This window comes from Notothenia coriiceps, unplaced genomic scaffold (genome assembly GCF_000735185.1).
Source record: "Notothenia coriiceps isolate Sejong01 unplaced genomic scaffold, NC01 NC01_scaffold00037246, whole genome shotgun sequence".
NCBI lineage: Eukaryota > Metazoa > Chordata > Actinopteri > Perciformes > Nototheniidae > Notothenia > Notothenia coriiceps.
The window spans coordinates 14,457,313-14,478,194 of NW_011369947.1; the positions used below are offsets into that span (position 1 = coordinate 14,457,313).

Sequence of the window (20,882 nt, forward strand, 5' to 3'; positions counted from 1 at the left end):
GCCCGGATTGAAATCACAGTGAGGTTGTGGGTAAATATATGTCAACCGAGTGGCAGCGCCCTAATCTGACAAACCTCTCCCAGAGCTCTGATATTCTTTCAATTCAATTTGAAGCAGGAAATCCTTCATTTGAAGTTTTCAAAATCCATAAAACAGCACGGGAATTTTGCAAAGGATACTATAATGCAGTTTTCTTTCCTTTCCAAAGTTTCTTGAATTGCGACGGATTGATCCATGGTGAAGATTTGCGTGTCAACTCCTGCCTCCACGCTTCCCACACTCGTAAATCCCCGGTAGAGCTTCGAGAAACTCCAGCTATTTCTCTGTAAATGCACAGCAGGAAGAGAGACACTTCAGGAGCCTCGTGTAATCCGACATTATTCCCTTCAGGTCCAGATGTGTTCTTCTTCCTGCTGGTCCGGCCCAGACTGTTGCCACGCACTGGTTCAGGATCAGTGCTCTGACGTCACATCTGGGCTGTCATCAACTATTTGGATTAGGCCTCAGGCGTTTCATCATAACCGGATTATGTCTCACTATGAAGCAGAAACAACCCAACAAACAGTTGTTTCAATGTTTTTCTGAGGTTTTATGATCCATCAGGTCAACCAGATTTAAATGGGTTTATAGTTTTAAAGGAAAACCACTTGTATTACATTTTTTCAGTATAAAATGTAGGAAATATACTAGTTAAATGTAGTTGTTAGTTCAATAGTGTATTTTTTGTCTGCAAATGGCCGTCTTTTTGGAGGACCAACACAAGGGAGATTTAAGAAAAGAAACACATAAATAAATAAGCTTTGTTGGTAAGACTGACAATAAAAAAAAGGATTGTATTGTTTGATCAGCTCATCCCCTATCTTGTTTTTTTTATGTAACACCTTATGCTTAACATTCATCAGTAACTATATAAAAGTAGAGGTAAATCCACTTACGTCACACCACTTTAACACCAGGAATCAATTATTTAACCGTTTGATTAAGTAGGTAAAAGGTTGCAGAAAACACCAAACAGACAAAAATGACAGGACCTAAAATTTCATATGTGAATTATTCAAATGAATATTCACGATATATAGTTTATTATAGCTCATTTCATTATAAGGCACAATCATATTTTACACAGTACACACAACTAGAATGCATTTTAACATTTCTAATTGCATTTAACATTTACATGACACCATTATACCTTAAAATATTCTCTGTAAACCACACAATATAGACACCTCAAAATTCACAAAAATATTAACTAAAGAATAGCCCAAAGTACTTCATTGCACACTTCATTAAAACTTCAGCAAACCTTCACAACACCCTGTAACAGCTCAACATGTGTGTGTTTCATAAAGTGCATTTAGAGTCAAAGCTGTGATACTCTCACAATGGCTTGAAGAGAAGATAATCTAGGGAGAGTTTCAAGTAGTAAAACATTTCTAACCACATCAATAACAAAAACGTGTTTAGGCTCACTCACACATACGAATACGTCTAAAATAATTCCGATAGGTGCAAACAAAAACCGTTTTAGCTTTCTTCAAGAAAACAGTTCTTGAAATTAAGTTATGGGCAAGTGCATGGCTCAAAGAAATGACATGGTGATTAAAAAATATTTCTTAAAAATCCAGTGAGAAAAAAAGTTTAAAGTGAAAAATGATTGTGTTAATTTTATAGGTGATTTGCACCTCAAATGTAAAGTGATTCCTGAAGTTATATAATATATAATTTTTCATTTACAAATACTGTTCAAGCCATTTTGGTTGTTCTTGAACTAGAGATAAAAAGGGGATTTAGAAATGTTTAAAAAAAAAAAGGAGACACAAAGTCAACATGGTAACTGAGGCTTTACACAATCCCTTACATATATACATTACAATCACATGTAAATATCAGTGAGATAAATGAAATATTGGTATCCTCTGCTCTCTCTGGAGGAATGACACAAAGCTCTGATTACCTAATGACCCGCAGAGCAGCTGAGCTAGCTCCTACTCAGAGACTCAGAGCAGTAAAGTGATGACGAGCAGGAAAAATAAGGAAGCAACCAATTCTGTGTTGAGATGAGGACCTCTTGTGGAGAAATTAGGAACATTCAACGTGCCGTTCAACCACAGGCAGGAGGTCATAGTGGCGTTGCAGCACTCCAGGTGACATGGAGGTAGTGTGGAGGCCTTGCATGGAGTCTGGGCAGAACAGTTGGTGGTGCAGCCTGCCGTCCACTTCAAATCAGACCCCTCTTTCTCCTTTTTCAGCTGAAAAGGCAATAGTGAGTGAGAAAAAACATTGAAGGACAAGTGGTTGAAAGTCTAAATAAGAGAGTGTGTGTTGTCAGTCTATTCATTCGAGAATACAATGAGCATATACATAGAAACTTAACTTTATTAGAATATCTTAAAGAAACAAGCAGAAAAAAAGTGCTGATAGGAGCCTTTTAAATAATTTAAACCTGTGGGCTGCCAACATTTTTCGAAAGAGAATTTGAATGAATTATTAATATTTTCAATGATTTACAAGCACAACAACTAGTTGATGTAACATGGCTCCACATAAAATACACTGTATTATAGTTTCCTTTACGTTTTTCTTCACTATTTGTGTGCAGTATACAAAGGCATACGGCACATTTGTTTGTGTATCTTGGGTTTATGGCTCAGTCTAATTGAGTTTGTGATGAAAAAAGACACCAATTGGGTAAGGACAATTTCAAAGGTGCTAAACAAAGCCAACAATGAATGCATAGAATGCTGGCTAAAATCTTCCTGCACTCCAGATGGTTAAACATTTAAAATCAATTATATATTCATAAATATGACATTCAATATTGCCAGAGCAGTTCTCACCTGACAGTGTGGCTGTGAGGAGGTGCATGTCTGGGCTGTTTGAAAAGTTTTGTAGCAATCTGTGCCAGTACATGAACCAATATGGCATTTGTTTCCCTGAAAAAAAGAAAACAGAAGAAACAATGATACTAATCTCACACCAAACATGAATAGCAGAATTTTTCTTTAGACAGTCACATCTGTTTGCAGTTAGTGAGAAAAAACAAGAGGAGACGGAATGAACTTCAGTGATGCACACAACTATAGCTTTCTGTCAACCATATATGCATCTATGAAAATGCGAGCAAACACAAATAAATCCCTCCGTTTGTCCTTACTTTGTTTGCTGTTGTTGGAAGAATGGTGGTTTTCATTGTGGGTTTGGTAGTTGTCCTTGGCATTACTAAAACCAGGAAAGGAAAAGAATGAACCCTTAAAAAAAATTGCAACCTTACAATTACAAGTATACATCTGTAAATATCATACATGAGATAAATCCTTAATTGCCTCGCTGTATTACCATCATTAAGACGTCATAAAATGGGGACGTTAAAGATGAGTACCTGTGGTTGTAATCATCATCATGGATGCAAAACTGCTATTAAGGCAGCCGGTAGAATTGCAGCAGTACACAGAGCAGTTGGTCTGAGAGGCGTTGACGCAGCTATCAGCACAGGACAAGCTGCAGCCAACGGTGTAACACATGTCCGTCTGTTTGATCAGCTGACACAGTGAAGAATGACATATTAGAAGACACATTTGAGATGCTTTTACCTTTTTTTGCCTTTTTGAACATATCATTGACCATTAAGCAAGATATACTGAATTTCCTAAAAGAAGCAAAAGACTGTTAGGGTGGTTCTTTGTTATGGACAACGCATCAAATCGTTTTCTTAAACTTTTTTTTCAGTATCATTTGTGTCCCTACCTGACACAAGCAGACACCATCAGCACATAACGTTGTATTCTGACTGGTGTACATCGTATAGCAGTCTGTGTAGTTACAGGTGAACGAGGGGCAGTACATCTGTGTTTGAGAGAGACGAAAAGTATATTATGAGAGTCAGAGGCTAAAGGGAAAAAAACGCATAACATCATTAAGGTTTACTCTAAATAAGGTGGACTTGCAATGCTCATCGATGTAACATTTACCATAGTGGTTCCATTCATACCAGTCATGCCACCTGCACCAAAAAGATAGATGTCATGATTAAAGATACAGAAAGATAGACAACATAATACGAAACACAATTCTCTTTTTTTCATGAAACAAATGAAGCCTTACAAGTAGAGTTTGATGAAGGAGTTTTGGACGTCATTGAGATCCAAAGAGTAGAGTTTGAGTTCATGGAAGAGGAGGAGGAGGAGGAGGAGGAGGCAGGTCCGGACATGGTGCTGGCTGTTAAAGCAAATGTAGAGGAAGCAGAGGTGGATCCTGTATTATTTGCACTTTTTAAATTATCAGTGGTGATAGCAGCTGTAGATGCAGAATTGGCTGTGGTGCTGGTGCCAGACTGTGTGGTGGATGTGATGGAGGTTGCTATGCCTCCGGAGGTTGTTGTGGGAGACTGGGTGGCGGGTCCTGTGGATGCTGTGACTCCAGATGTGGGTGTGGATGTAGGAGAAGGAGTGGTGGTGGATGCTGTACCTCCAGAGGTTGCTGTGGGTGTAGGGGACTGGGTGGATGCTGTAGCTCCAGAGGTTGCTGTGGGTGTGGGGGACTGGGTGGTGGATGCTGTGGAAGGTAAGCTGGTTTTGAGTGTAGGGGATTGGGTGGATGCTGTGCCTCCAGATGTGGGTGTGGATGTAGGGGACTGGGTGGATGCTGTACCTCCAGAGGTTGCTGTGGGTGTAGGGGACTGGGTGGATGGTGTAGCTCCAGATGTTGCTGTGGGTGTAGGGGACTGGGTGGTGGATGCTGTGGAAGGTAAGGTGGTTTTGAGTGTAGGGGATTGGGTGGATGCTGTGCCTCCAGAGGTTGCTGTGGGTGTGGGGGACTGGGTGGATGGTGTAGCTCCAGATGTTGCTGACGGTATAGGAGACTGGGTGGTGGATGCTGTACCTCCAGATGTTGCTGCCAGTGTAGGGGACTGGGTGGTGGATGCTGTAGCTCCAGATGTTGCTGCCAGTGTAGGGGACTGGGTGGTGGATGCTGTAGCTCCAGATGTTGCTGACGGTGTAGGAGACTGGGTGGTGGATGCTGTACCTCCAGATGTTGCTGACGGTGTAGGAGACTGGGTGGTGGATGCTGTACCTCCAGATGTTGCTGACGGTGTAGGGGACTGGGTGGTGGATGCTGTACCTCCAGATATTGCTGTCGGTGTAGGGGACTGGGTGGATGCTATCCCTCCGGAGGTGGTTATGGTTTTGACAGACTGGGTGGTGCTGCCAATTGTTGTACCTCCAACAGTGGCTGAGGTGGCAGGCTGGGCGGTGGGGGTTGCTGCGCTAACGGTGGGGGGCTGGACCGTGGTTGTGGGTCCAGAGGTGGTGGTAGGGGGCTGGGTATTGGTGATGGCTGCTGGGGCTCCAGTGGTCATGACAGTGGTGGACTGGATGGTGCCGGTGGTTGTCATGGCTGCCATGGTGGTAGTAGGTGCTGCGGTTGACGTGGAGGCAGTAGTGGAAGGGGACATTGTAGTGGTTGACACTGAAGGCAGCAGTAGTCCAAACAGGAGGACGTACAGCATGCCTGTGCAGCCTGATATTATGGGGAAAAGAACATATGTATTTTATTGTATGGAAACCAGATGTGAAATGAAAATCTGTTATTTAGCTGAGCTCGCACGTATTATATTTGTTTTACATTGGTTATCCCAAAAAAAATAGACCTTCAAATATTTTTCTTAGAATGGCCGTGAGTTAAAAAAGTATATTTAGTTTCAACAATACAAGTACTAAGTGATTCCTAAAGAGAACGGCAAAGAAATAGCTCAAATAGACATAATATAAACTAATAGGCATGTATGCTTGTACTTGTTTTGTCCACGCACAGAGCGCTGTGCACTGTAACTATGCCGACATGCATGTGTCATCTATTCACGAGAGAGCTAAATAATGACAACTTTGCTTTTGGGACTGCGGCAATTGAGTCCCACAGTTTCAATGGTTTTAACTGCATTTATTTATTAACAAACACCTGTATTTTCACTTAGACAACCATTACAGTGTGTATACATTTTCTACATGGCACACTATATAATGTACAACAAGCAGTACAAGAAATAGAAAGGAGACATTTTAGGTTGTGTAAAATGTTCTTTTTTAAATTTGGCTAATCTTTAATGTTTTTTTATGCATGTTTCTTAGTTAACATTAAGCTGTCTTTGGCTCTTTTCCTGCTGTAACAAATGCAAATGTCCCCTCTGTGGGAAGAATAAAGGTATTCTGATTCTCAACTCCATTAATACGATATCTACTTTAGTTTTTCCCTTTTTGCTGTATTTCTTTTGATAATTTTCCTTATCTGAATTTAGAATCTCAAAATAGAGAGTGTCGATTCTTGCATCGCAAAGAAAGTTAACTTTACTGACAAGCTTGGCTCGTTCTTCTATGTACCTCAAAGTGTTATCATGTATGTAAGCACTGACAGTGATTTGAAATGAGCAAACACACACTCATACCTGTGTCTTTTATGAAAGCAGCGGAGGCCATCATCACATTAGCAGAAATGGAGAGAGCTCTTTGTCCAGTGTGTGCTGAAGTTATTTCCTAACAATCAGAATAAAGGGAAGAGAAAAACACACAACTTACATGACAGCTGAGAGATGTTCTATAGTAATTCACTATTAAGTACACAGACGTAAAATAACAAATGTCTGCTTGCAGGATAAACAGAGCTACCTATGACAAACAGAATTAAAAGTGCTGACAATAGATCTTTGTGAGGGATGGTAATATGGGAAGAATGTAAATTGTTTACCATTGCTAGCCATGCATGACCTTTCATTGTATCCCACCTGGGCACTTCTTTTGATATGACACTCAGCTGAGTCTTATCTGTTTACAATCCTCTTATTGTTCGGGTAAACTGATCTCATAATTGTTTAGTTGACAATAAGACATTGATAAATGTGAGATTTAAAGCTGCAATAATATTCTTTTATATTTGTACCCACAGTTTCTCACATTATATTGGTATTGTAACATTATCAGCACTATTTATTACTGTTTTGTCTTGCATTATATTTATAGTTTTCTTCTTCCATTTGTTTTATAATTATGTTGCTTTGTTGGAGGTTTCTTTGCCATTATACACTGTAGCTACTGTGCATATGAACTCAAAGCCTTTGAACCTAGTTTCATCTAGAACAAAAGCTTAGTCATAACATTTTAAATCAAGCATGAGAAGCAATTTCCATCAATGGTCTCCCCCGCATGAGGTCATTTTTGCCAAGACTAATTCTGTGTAGTGACTTGCAATTATATCATATATCTGTTTGCAGTGGTTTATTATTGAAGACAATTAAAATGTGTTTGTTCCTCCATCAGTCCCCTTGGGAGAGTTGCTGAGCTGCAAGGCTTGTTTTTTCCGCTCTCCCCTGGAACCCAGCCCGGCCTCCTATGGGCTCTACACCCTGGAAACTGGGTGACAACAGTGGCCATTTTGGCCTCTGGGTGAAAATGTATGAGTTTAATAGGAAAAAGTGAAGATACTATATCCAAGAGAATATTCAGATTGATGAACAGCATCAAGAGGTGTGTTCAGGTGTTACATTTTCATGCTGTTAATTACACCTTCCTGGGGTTTGCATTTTAATTATGTTGTACTGGTGATCGGATTCAAGATTGAATTTCAGGACTATTCAAGCGAAAACAAAACTAACCCTCAACATAATCCAAATGTAATGTAAATATTTGTGTCTGTCATTTTTGAAATGAGGAAAGGCTATAAGCGGAAAACCGGAAAAGTTTTGAGTTTGTCACAATCAGCCAAAACATTAATCTTAAGGATATGACTCATCCTTATGAGATTTAGCGACTACCAAACATGTTAAAATTGCCTGAAATACAGACAGATTTACTCTGAAGTGAAAATGATTGTAAATGAAATGAATAATTCTCGATATAAGTTATTGTTTTAGAGAAACATTTGGACCAGCAGCATCAAAACATAACTGATACCACAAATTCCCCCGCTGCTGTATCATTCTCAGGCTACAATAGCACCACTGTTTCTGACCAGCATCTCCCTGTGCACAAGCATCAAAGCTCTATTTAGCTGAATTCAAATCATGCTCACAAAATCTAACATTTAAAATCAGAACCACTCACCTGCTGTGAAATCTCTGGGTTTTTTGTTGTCAGCTGTGGTTGAAGTGAAGGACCTCTCTCTCTCTCTCTAGCTTTCCTATCTCTGTTGCTCTCTGTCACCACCACCCCTTCGCTTCCTGCCGACACTCAAGTGGTAACGTAATAAGAGGAACATCTCACCTGCACAGCTTTAATGTTGTGAGAGGAGGAGACTAAAGGCCTGCGGTTGCTGGGTGGGTCTAAATATGCCCTATAATTGATGTGGAAATGATTCTTGGAAAAAGGTACTTTGGGTATTAAGGTGAAAATACATCATAAAAAAAAAAGAAAAGTGTTTCATAATTTTCGCTAAATTAACTTTGATGAGTTTTGTTGTGAACATAGAATGACTTGCTTGATTTAATACACCAATTAATTAAAATTGTAAAGAAGTATTTATACAAAATGTGCTGTATTTCATATTGCTACATGGGATCAACAGGTGAATAAACTCTTTTAAACAACGTTTCTACCTTCAGGGATCACAATATCTTTTAAGTGCACTGTACAGTATGAATCAACATAAAAGAAGATATTAGGTGACAGTAATTTGCATTGTTTGGGTTGCTTTGGCTTTAGTTTGTTTAAACTGTGCACCCAGCATTTAAAGATTTACTCAAATAACTCAGCGGATTACGCCTATGTGAGTCTATACGAGTACAGGTGAGATTTCACTGCCCTGTGGGGTTAGTGTATAGGAAACTCCTGGTTTCTGTTCAACACAATGTGAAATCAGACCCTCTCTCTCCCTCTGCCATAAAGCCCCCACACACTACAATTACCTCTTTGTGGACTAAAGACCGTAGAATTCTTGGGCACCACACAAAAGGCACAATGCAGGTGACAGAAGTCCTTCCTTTTTACATCACAGCTCCATGAGAAATGCAAAATGGTGTCTGCTGTGTTTGGATTATTCAATGTGTTGATACAAATGATACACAAAGGTTCAAGAGAAAATGATGTTAGTAAAATCAAGTCTGGCTTCCAATTCTGCTTGTGGTGTACGATATTTTATTATTTCTGGAGTTGTATACAGTCAGAAAAAAGCTTTTTACGTATCAGAAAAAACTTGAAGGATACAAATATAATTAAAAATAACAAAAATGATGTAAAGTATGTGTCCAAAAGAATGTGTCTGCACCATCTGTACATCATTGCTGTTGTCAGTGGGGTCAAATGCACAGCAGGTGTAACAAAATGCCTTTAAAACAGTACTAACATTTATTCATATATGTCAGTATAGCAGTAATGTTACATCTGCCAATGAGGTCAAGTTCAGTGTGTTTGTGTGACTGTCAGCAGGATAACTGCACTACTATGAGCCCGATTTACATGAAACCTGGTTGTAAGATGAATCAATGGGGAAAAACCCTTTTAATTTTGGACCAGATCCAAATCACACGCAAAGGATTATTCACTTTTGTTGATGGAACATTTGGCCAATATGCAAAAGTCTGCGCCCCTCAAGTAAAGTGAAATGCCTAAGTTAGGTTTCCTTTTACGTGAACGGAAGCAGTTTGTGCCCACACTGCTGTTTGGAATACAGTTAAATAATAACTATTTTAATATACTTCAACATATAAGTACTGTTTTAACCCTTCTCTTGCGTTAGGTCATACTATTTTCGGTCAAAATTGACCGGTGTGTTTGGCACAGTGATATCTCTGGAACCCCTAATCCAATTTTGATGGTTGACCTCTCATTTGAACAGTCAAAGCAAGTAGAATCAAGGGATGGCAGACAGAGTGACACCAGGGGTGAATTTCAAGTTATTATTTTGCAGTAAGTTCAAAGATAGTGCTTACTGTACATTACTGTATATTATAGAAATACTTGCCATGTAGGCTGTGTTTACTGGAGATGTAAATGCTTTAGTTGGTGTTGTAGCTGAGATTCTTCCCGTTCCAATGATGTATGGGATGTATTGATTTGATACAAGCAAGTCAGTGTTTCATTGTGTACTTTCAACTACAGTTTGTGGTCCGGACCCACCGGTGGGCCCATCAAGTTCAGCATTCACTGCATTCACTGTGATGAATATAAAATAAGACACTGATACTGTTTTCCTCAATGAACATTTAGAGAAACATAAATATTCAGGGCTCCTCTCCCTCAGGGGCCTCTCCCTCAGGGGCCTCTCCCTCAGCGGCCTCTCCCTCAGGGGCCTCTTCCTGGTCTGTTGACTGTTGGTCAGGCTCATAGTCTGGATCGCTGTTGTCTTCCATTTCTGAGACATCGTCCTCTATGTCTGGTTCAATCACCTCTTCATCTGGTTCAAAACATTTGTCCAGAGCCTCTCTGACAGAAAATCGCCTAATCGNTTCCTAAATCGTCGGCATTGCAAAGTTGCATTTTCCCTGTTGCTAAATATCGTAGTGTTGCCAAACATTTTATTTCCGGACTAATCGGGTTATTCCTGTTAGTCGGGGATGTTATTGCATCCCGCACTAATTCCACAACAAGTTTGATACCCTCACGATTTAGCCTATATCTCTTGATCAATTCACAGTCTTCCATTGTCTCCAAAACATTTCGTCTCTCAGCCATTTTCAGATTCTTTGTGAATAGGTCTTACTGAGTTAGGAGTCCTCTCGAGGACTTTTAAGCTCTCCTAAACTTAGGTGCTACTTTTAGGCCTAAAATACTTTGTGAATTGCTCTTAGTGAATAAAATTAGGAGTCCTAAATTTAAGACTGACACGCCCATTATGTTTAGGAGTTTCTCCTAAATTCGCCAGTTAGGAGCTACTTTTAGCCCTAAGATCCTTTGTGAATACGGCCCCTGGACATGTTCACACGCGCTCACTGACCGTGGAGTTCGTAGACCTGGGGCAGGTTGGGGAAGATGCAGGCCAGCTCATCNCACACATGCTGAAATATACAGCTATACCTGGAATTAAACACTCTGCATGTACGACCAGAAGAGGGCAGGAATCGTCCTTATTTAAAATACGTGTGGCTGAAGACCTGGACACGTTCACACGCGCTCACTGACCGTGGAGTTCGTAGACCTGGGGCAGGTTGGGGAAGATGCAGGCCAGCTCATCAGAGTTCAGCACAGACCTCATCTTCTGGAAGAACACCTGGTCCAGGACCCTCAGGGTGCGCAGGTGGGACGCCTCGGTGGTGAACAGCTCTGAAGGTGAAGAAAACGAAGAGGGGCAGGGGGGGGGATCGAAATCTCAGCAAATTGTTACAATCAAGCTAAAACTGCTGCCTTTAAGTAGTTTGGTTGGAAACATTTCCTATAAATTGCTTGTCTGTTCTTTCGACCTTTTCAAAACTTCACATTTTAGCTTTGTTTCCAGTGAGATATTTCTGAGTAAATATTACTGTTGCTGCTAAAGAAACAACATTTAGTTATATCGAGTAGTGGAAAATAACCGATAAGAGTACTGTGGCGCAGTGGATAGTGTGTTGGTGTTCGGATCAGGGGAGCACAGGTTCAAACCCCACTGCAGTCAGCATGTCATTATGACATGCTGACTGCAGTGGGGTTTGAACCTGTGCTCCCCTGATCCGAACACCAACACACTATCCACTGCGCCACAGTACTCTTATCGGTTATTTTCCNCCATATGTAAGGGTTCGTGGTGCACAGAGGGGATTGTCGGGAAAGAGATGGCTGTTTGAGGAAGCTCCCATTTATTAACATTTCAACAAACAAGTTGCATATTTGCATAACGTATTCAAGTGTTACCATTTAGTGCAATAGTAGCTACAGAACATGTACTGTGCTGTGTAAACTGTACTGTATCACATAGCGTTTCAGACACACAAACTTTTCAACTTTCAAACTTTTCAACTTTCAAACTTAAACGGTGCGCTCCCAGCGCACGTACCGGCAGTGATCTACAGCAGTGGTTTTCAACCAGTGGTACGGGGACAAACTGTCTCGCTCTCGTAATGTCTGTCTGTCTTGCTCTCGTTCTGTCTCTCGTACCACTCTCGGTTCCACTTTTACTTTTGCGCGCTACCTGTCTCACTCTTTTCCGGCCTCCAGCTTTTCCTGCTGGAGCCCGCCGCTTAAAGGTGGGGGGCGCGGACGGGCCATAGAGCCCATAGAGTTAAAGGTGGTGGACTGTAACCTGTAAAATCCATAGATTTAGGAGGTCCCCTAGTGGCCGTTAGCTGTAAAAAGCCATAGATTAGCCGCACCGTTATATAAACCGCAGCGTCGAAAAATGGGAAAAAAGGCGTGGCTTGTAGTCCGAAAATTACGGTACATCAAATCTGCAGCAACAATTGCAAAAAAATAGTTTTTTTGCTTTACAATAACTGATCAAGCTTTCAGGTTCAAATGTGAGTGCAGTAAAACATCTTGAAACTGATATTTTTCACAGTATCCGGAGTTGACAGTAGTCATTTTGCAACAAAGGAGGAAGTCAGATGGCATAGAGCCAAAAGGTCTGCTTAGATGGGAGGTTGGGTTGGATAAATTGGTCATTAAATCAAATCATTTCACCCAGGAGGCCGCTGCGCAGAAACGTTGACGTGGTTATGTAACAAAATTAGTGACGTAGAAAACACTGAATCATTTTTTTCTCAACATAGCTTACTATTTCTGTTGCATAGACTACAAAAGAGTTGTTTGTCTAACTTTAAAAGATTTACCACACATTGTTGGGTATTCACTGCAAACCATAAAAACAGTGGGTGGCATAAATACAGGTAAAAACTGCTAGATGCTACGTCATAGATCCTTCCTATAGATTGCAGGTTTAAAGATCAAGTTAAAAAACAGCCTGTAGCAAAGAAAACACACCAACCAGAGATCCCAATCTGACGTGTGTGTGTACCTCCTGGCCACACGGAATGCAAGTGCCTCTCAGTTTAGTGCTAATAACTGATCTAGAAGTATCAATACAATTGTTGCAACAATCAATAAAATGTAGAAGCTAAACAACTCCTGAAGACTTCCACATCGTCTTTCCCGCGGTGAATCTTCTTAGTATTGCATTTAGAGTGCAATTACAGCGTGATTAACCACTGTGCCACAATACTGTTTGAGCAGTGCCTCAAGGTCACCGCCACTACACTGCACGACACCTGCGTGAGTAGTGGCATGTATTTTATGGTGTGTTTGTGTGTGCGTCTGCCTACGGTGAAGTGTTGCTCCCTCCCAGAGCAAAATGGCTGTATATCACTTATAATCTGTCCTCTGAGAGCCAGCTCTCTCTCGTCTTTACTTCCTCCTATTCTATCCTCTCTCTTTCTACCTCATCCATTCCTTTTACAGAGTCATTAGGGGAGGGGAGGATGGGGGAGGGCAGAGAGGAGAGAAACAGAGGAGGAGAAGGAGCTGCAGAGCCGGAGAAATGGTCCTTATTAAAGAGACTGCATGAGAGAGATCCCTTGTGGGGCAGAGATTAAATAGACTGCGTCAGAGGGGAACACGCTCGCGGAGGACGTGATAAGGGTGACCATCAGGCAGTGAGGGATGGATGGAGGGAGGAGGAGAAAGGGAATAAGGAGAAAAAAGCGATCATGGACCAATAGACAAGAAGAATGAAGAAGAGGAAGAGAAGGAACAGCCAAGCCGGTCTCATTTCCGACCTGTCACATAGAGACACTTGGTCATGACCCTGAGGCCACACTTTTTAACACGCTGGGCAGCCCTGCGCGGAAATATATGACACTCCACTGTCGCCTCAGACAAGCTGTGAATTTGAATGTTATACTTGGGTGTATTAGATCCACTGGCTAAGATTTAATAAAAGGAAGTGGTTTGTAATAAAATCTTTTTTTTGCTTACCTAAGGAATCTTAACATAGAGTTTTGTTTTTGTAATAAGGGAAAGAAACAGGGGGTTTTACTTCTGGAGCAATTGTTGTTGATGTTGAGCATCTAGTATTACCACGGATGTATTTATATTGAAGTTCCTTTGAAGCCTGGTGCATCATAAGTGGGTATCAGTCACATGACGAAGCGCCTGTGTTTGGCGCCCTGGGAGTGAGACCGGGCCCGACGACCGGGCTGAGATAAGAAGAGCAGAAGGTGCAGAAATGTGGCAGCACAGCACACAGACTGAAATGTGGACTTTATTTCAAGGGAGGGATATAAAAAGAATAGACGGAACACAGGGAGGAGGTGGGTGTGAATGAAGAGAAATGAGAAAGAAAGGCGATGAAATGAGAGAGGTGTTTAAACCAAACTGCAGTCACAGAGAGGAGAGAGGGAGAAGGTTAGAAGAGGTGGATGACAGATGAGGCGGGCTAACTGTTTCCTGAGTTATGTATAGAATTCATAAAGGCCTCGTCATGGGAGCGGTACGGCACATAGCGGGTGAGATATGTGGGAGGAGGAAAGAAAGTGGAGAAGGCACAACACTGTCTTCATATTAAAGAGGGACATAACAGTGCTGTGTATTAAAGAGGTGGACAGCTGTATCAGCAAGAGGAGGTAACAGCGGAATAGAACAAAAGAAAGATAGGTGTACATTTGACTCTTTTTGACTATCCTTCATTTGTCCCATCTTATATCTTTGTCTTGCTTCACCTCCAATTTTGGTCTTTTCATTGTTGCCTACCACACACAAAACATCTTTACACTGGTGTCCTTGTGTACGTGCGTGCGTGTGGTATCGAGTCTCATTCGGATAAACAAGTGGTCAACCTCAGGGAGCGAAATGTTATCAAAAGAACCACCAACATTCTCCTCCCATGGGAAATACCCATAGCGTGTATTATCATCAATACTGCCACAAACAGCAGGTGTATTCCCCTCAGGGACCTGCGATGAACACAACTGTCTCCAATAAAGAGACTCCGACATTTCTGCAAGCACACTTGGCAATGCTCAATGGCAAAATAATTGTCCCTTAAGTACGTTTTCAAAGAGAAATACATGAATCACTGTCAAAAATGTATCTGCTGCCTTTCAGGTGTTTTATTGAGTTCATATTTTAAGGACAACATTATTTAGATTCAGAACTGGTGTGCTACTTTGCCAGTACTACTACATTGTTACAAACTAAATAAAAGAAGTGAGAGTAGAAGAGAGAGATGATGAAGGTTATAGATGTAGAGCAGGACTATTTCGGCTACGCTGTACACCGGCCCACTGGGAAACCAGTGACCGACCAGCACACTGAAATAGAAATGGGAGCAGAGGAGAGAGATATGGTGTGGTGAGACAGAAGAGAGAGTTAAGAGAGAGAGAGAGAGAGAGAGAGAGAGAGAGAGAGAGAGAGAGAGAGAGAGAGAGAGAGACTCAGAGGACGTCTGGTGAGTGGAGAGAGAGAGAGAGAGAGAGAGAGAGAGAGAGAGAGAGAGAGAGAGAGAGAGAGAGAGAGAGAGAGAGAGAGGGAGGGCAGGTGGAAGGCTGATGAGAAGGAGGTCTAGGGGGGACAATAATGATAGAAAGAGGATTTGAGTGAAATGTAATCCATGATAACGTTGTGAAGTGGAAGGACCTTTTTGTCTTTTTATAAAGTGTTAAAGGAATAGTTTGTCATTTAAAAATCTAAACCAGGAAATATGTACCGAAGCTGGTGCCTATTACTGTAACAATTCAATAGGTTATGGCCATTAGTTTGAATCCTTTTGACATTGTTGCTTAATTTTTTTTCTCTACTTTCTAAATACAATAATACCCATTAGCCCCAAATGCTGTTGCTATGGAGAAGGGTACAGCCAGTATTGGTTTCTACAAAGTTTAACATTCCCATCCTTTGTGCCATTAGCCACATGAGTCCAAAAAAGCACCATGAAAGTTTCAGTTGTTTAAACATTGTATTGTCTAGATATTTCTTACACAGTCGTTGTTTCCTCTTCTGTAATTATTAAACGGTGGAAGTCTAATGCACATCGAAAAGCCAGACACACCTGCTATTGTCTACACACACAATTAAGGGACTTCTATTTTAGGAGCCTGTTGGAGGGTGTGGAAGAGGAGGTGAATGGGAGACATAAGGTTTTGGTGTCTATATTATTAACCTGGCATGGACAACAATTCATATTTAAGTCTTGATACAGATTACATGTAAACATAAGGTAAACATTCTTATATTAGGTTGAAAATAATTACATGCTCCATATAGTTTTGCTGCACTTGTGATATTTGTAAGAATCTAACCAAAAAGCTGCTGATAGGATATCTGTAGGTTGGGGGGATGTGATGTCGAGGAAGATTTGTAGGTGGTGGAGGTGAAGTGTGTGTGGTGGGAGGCAAATCATCCTCCAAAGGGAAGATGAGCTGAACATGTGACTTTGTTTAAAGTCAAACTAATGGAATGTTTATAGCAAACTTGAAATTATATAAAAGGTGACTGGCAGATATCAGGCCGAATGTGTAGGCATGCTGGTGGGTGTTCTGCTTTAGATTACAATACTATTAGGCTTAAGTGATAATACTATTAGGCTTAGTGTACTTTATATAGCCACAAAATACAATATGGGACGGAGTGGCGCAGTGGGCTGTGCGTTGATCATCAGATCAAGGTGACGTTGGGGAACTCCAGTTCGAAACCCGCCCCCGCCGCAGCTGCGTCTGTAAAGCCGCTGTGTCCTTGGGCAAGACACTTGAATTTGCTCCTGTGGGTATTGTCCACAGTACATGACCGTTCCATGTGTGTAATGTGTATTTGTAAATCGCTTTGAGCATCTGGAAAAGCGCTATAATAAATGTAAGGAGTTAATATCTGATTTGTATCATATTAAGCTGAGAGCAAACTATTGGTGATGCATTTTTTTTCCATTACGGATTACCCAAATGTGATATATCCATTTTAAAGGCTTTACACAGTTTTTCAGTGAGATATACAGACTGCTTGTATATAATGTGGCTCCACACGTATTTTCTTCTCAGACCCCGTACGGGTTTCGCTCAGAACCCCCTGCCCTCCCTTTCTCACCACATCAAAGACTATCGATGCCCTAAGCACCTCTTCATCCTCCCAACCCTGGAGGACGGCTTCGTTGTGCTGCAGCTCTTGAATGTCTACAGTAAAGAAAATAGTTCAAGGGGGAGTACTTTTTCTTCTTTCTCGGGAGAAGCAGGCCTTTTCTCGTAAACTAAGCAATTGCCTTACATCCCATCTGGCCTCTGAGTGACGTTCACCCGCTTGATGCCTGAGGGAAACCCTAGCTTCTTCACCCCGCAGTCACCTACAAGGCAACACTTAGGTAACTACACGCTGGGTGCCGATATAAAGAACAAGGGGATGTTTGTGTTCAACCTCAATTCATGTGCAAAACTATGGGTTTGGAAAATGATGTATCCAAAGGGGTCATTAAACCTTTAAAAATCATTGATTGACATAATAATGCTAAAATAAATGTGTTAAAGGAAGCTTCTTTAACGTCCTGAAACATATAGATTGTTAAAAACGTTAATATGTTTTCCCAAATATAGCTATTGCATTGCATGCGTTATGTTGTTGTTCTTTGCATAATGTGTGCCGTGTGAGCTTTAGCAGTTTATAATTCATTTTATTTCCATTCATTGACTTCTCCCGAGTGTAGCAGTGGCCTGGAGCCCATTCGATCTAAATGCATGTGATTGAGAGTGAGACCTCTTAACTGGGTGCATAGTTGTACTTCCAGAGTCATTACATATATATGCTGCGTATTGGACTACAGTATAGATTTTCATGTTAGTATCATGAGAGAGGGCTTGGATAGGCTACACTATAAGGGCTATTCGATCAACCGTGTACAGGGCCTCATACCATCAAACTCAGCTCGATGGGACACATACCCACTACACACATGATGACAGCAAGCAATACAGAATACCTTCAAGGATAATTACCACGATCGTATTTCGAAGGTAACATATGTTCTGTGGGGCAACCATTCACCCACAAGGGGATCCACTCAGCATGAACACCTGGGGTCGCGAATGCAAATAGCAACACCAGATACCATTGCTCGGTTTCAACTAAGTGAACGTTTCAATGAACGTAATAGTATTTATCTTAACAATAAATAATTATAATCATGGAGGAGACAAGAGGAGCATTGTGCTTGTTTGCAGTAGCAACATCGTGTCAAACTATTCAATGGAAGCTCCTCATTGGTCGACACGGAGGACCAACAGAAACACAATGAATTCTTGTAAATCCACTATATTCCAACATATAATTATTATATAACACACATTTGCAATTGCAGTGTTTTGAATAATTCATGTTTCTATACAAGTGTAATTACTTTCATTTTAGTTGTATTGCAAGTCTACAGGCTGTGATCCTGAATTAGTTTTAAGCGCACTAATACAATTTAATGTTTGTGTATCTAATCAGGATGCACATGTGAATGGGATAATGAAATTCTAATTGTGTCTGTTATGATCATTTTCATTGCTACTTCAAATTCAGTTTCCTTTCTCTATTGCTATATCGCTGCAGGCATTCTTTCACAATGGTGTTGCAAATGGTGACAAGCAATAGGCACGGCATCTGAGACAATGTTCATCATCATTTTTCTTTTCTGCCCAATTCGATAGATCTTTATTCAACTCTTGTGACACGGAAGATTTTGTAAATGTACTCTGCCGTGGTCTTGCTGCAGGCATTACAAGCGACTGACCCAGAAGTGGTTCTATTGGATGAGAAGACCAGGGAACACAATCCTCTCCGGCTATCAACCTATTATGTTACAGGTTACCTCTGATGTCACACAGGTGACACTACATGAATACTAATCATTGATCCCTACAACAGGGACGGTGGGTGGATGAATATAACGGGGATCTAAATATTCAATATGCAGACGAGTCCATTAGAGAGGTCTGGTTTGTGTATGCTTGCTGTACTAAGCAACAGAAAATTAATGTATGCAAAATGTAAATCAAGTAAAGGTCAGGTCATTTAACAGTATATATGCATTGCAATAACAATGGATATCATTACCTGGGTCAGGTGGGTAAGTCAGAAAATACATGTTAAGGGATTAATCAAGCGTGTTAAAATATAACTAAACTACCCTACATCAGTTAGATCTTTTTATAAATGGAAAGGGGAAATACCTTTCATTTGCAGAGCAGAAATAAATATCCACTGTATTTTCAAGGTGTTTGACTCAATGTGAAATAATAGGAGGTAGGTGCTTTACATGTTTCCTATATATGTATTACTGCTTTCACACTAAGTACATCATTTCAGATGCCAAATCACATCCCACGTGGCCAAAACCTCTAACATGTACAGTAGACCCAGGAACCTGCTCCTTAATAAGGCTCTGGCTGATTGGCTGATGGGATGGAAGAATGACAAGGGAGGATGTAGTGGGTGGCAGGGAGGGGGGACTTGTATGGAGGCAGAAGACTTAGAGGGGTGCTTAACTGTCCAGAGAGATTTTGATGCATAATACTGTCACACTGTGCATTTCTTAAGATGCCTTACAATGTTTCTCAGCTTATACCATTGATCCTATGAAGAAGGTGCACCAAATAAATAATGATCCCCACACAAACCAACAGTTAACGTCTAAAACCAATCTTGAGACTGGCTCAACATACAGCAGAGCACATCCATATGAGATCCGTCATATGATACACACCAGTGCACAGTGCACACACTTTCACATGCACACCAAAGCACATACAGAGACAAGCAACGGGTCTTACCTTCTGTGGGTGAGGTTTTCAGTCGTTTGCAAAGCCCCTCTGTGCCAGTGTAGTCGTCCTGGATCTTGACCACCGCCTCTGGGCCCCGCATTTCCATCAAGGAGCGCAGCTCCATGACCGAGCAACCGAAGCCCGCCTCATGGTTGCCCTCATTTATTTGGTTCTTGGCATAAAAATCGCTGTTCGACATGTCCCCCATGATGACAGCTAATCAAGTCAGTTAGATAAGTGTTTGTTATTGCTTAAAGGTCAATCAAAAAGAGAGATGAGCTCAGTCTCATCCAAACAAAATCCAAAATAGGTATGAGGCAGGCATCAAAAACTAAAAAAAGGGAAATTAGAATGTCACTAAGTTAAAGGAGGCAGGTAGAGAGATTCAAAAAGGAGGGGGAATCCGAGGGGATCAATCGATAAGCAGCTTCTCTTTTTCAGAGAGACTGTCAGAAATCTTCCCACCAAAAACCATCAAAGAGAAGAAACTGAAGAGGAGAAAGAGCAGCAGAGAACGAGGAGAGGAGGGGATGACGGAACACAAGTGAGGAGCATCCAGGTGAGTGTTGGACAGCCCCAGTGGTCAGGTCCTGAGAAGGGAAACGTTGCCGGTTGCAAGTCCTGTCGGTCTCAGGCTCACCACGGCTGCAGTCCAGACCCGCTCCATGTGTGGCTTCCCATTCTTGCTTTTCTGCTGTTACCTCCACTGCCTCTCTGTCTCTACATGGTGGTCTTCCCCATCACTGCTACAGAGAGAGAGAAGAAGAGAGAGAGGGGTGAATTCGAGAGATGAATTCAAAGAGGACAGAAGGTGAGGGAGGAGGAGGAGGAGGAGGGAGAGAAAAAGAAAGAGCACAAGAATGAGCGGTGCGTTCTCAGAGCAGGGGTGTCTGCAGCAGTAGATGGTGCACGGCTGAAGGACAGCCTCTCCTGGCTGCTGCAGTGACTGTGGCTCTGATGTCTCTATCTACTGCTGCTACTGGTGATGCTAACCTCATTGTGAGGACACACCGACTGCTAGAGAGAAAGAGAGAGGGAGAGACAGAGAGAGAGAGAGAGAGGGAGAGAGAGAGGAGGGCGGAGAGAGGAGGATGCTCCGTTCTGGTGCAGAGCGGAGAGGAGTTGTGCGCTTGCGGGAGGCTGGGGCTGCTCTGACGACAAAGCGGAGAGGCAGCACGTAACGCTGCGCTGTCACAGGGAGGATGGGCTG

General features: G+C 41.6%; 1 protein-coding gene across 1 annotated transcript; it reads right to left on the reverse strand.

Moving 5' to 3' along the window:
- Positions 1-1,084: 1,084 nt before the first annotated feature.
- LOC104965866 (mucin-5AC) lies at positions 1,085-8,149 on the reverse strand. Its single transcript, XM_010794902.1, has 10 exons — positions 8,094-8,149; positions 6,443-6,530; positions 4,468-5,520; positions 4,105-4,218; positions 3,972-4,003; positions 3,748-3,846; positions 3,383-3,542; positions 3,158-3,222; positions 2,841-2,936; positions 1,085-2,252 (listed from the first exon to the last, which is right to left on the reverse strand). The coding sequence occupies exons 2-10, from the start codon at positions 6,474-6,476 to the stop codon at positions 2,001-2,003; spliced, it is 1,905 nt and encodes a 634-aa protein (XP_010793204.1). The 5' UTR covers positions 6,477-6,530; positions 8,094-8,149; the 3' UTR covers positions 1,085-2,000.
- Between the last annotated feature and the right edge of the window lie 12,733 nt (positions 8,150-20,882).

What these genes read in the sequence shown, in the direction of transcription:
- LOC104965866 (XM_010794902.1), bottom strand. Translation starts at nt 6,476, where the DNA reads ATGATGGCCTCCGCTGCTTTCATAAAAGACACAG. An exon ending in ATGGTGTCTGCTTGTGTCAG is followed by an intron (nt 3,543 to 3,747) that starts GTAGGGACACAA and finishes TCACTGTGTCAG; the next exon opens with CTGATCAAACAGACGGACAT. An exon ending in TTCCAACAACAGCAAACAAA is followed by an intron (nt 2,937 to 3,157) that starts GTAAGGACAAAC and finishes TCTTTTTTTCAG; the next exon opens with GGAAACAAATGCCATATTGG.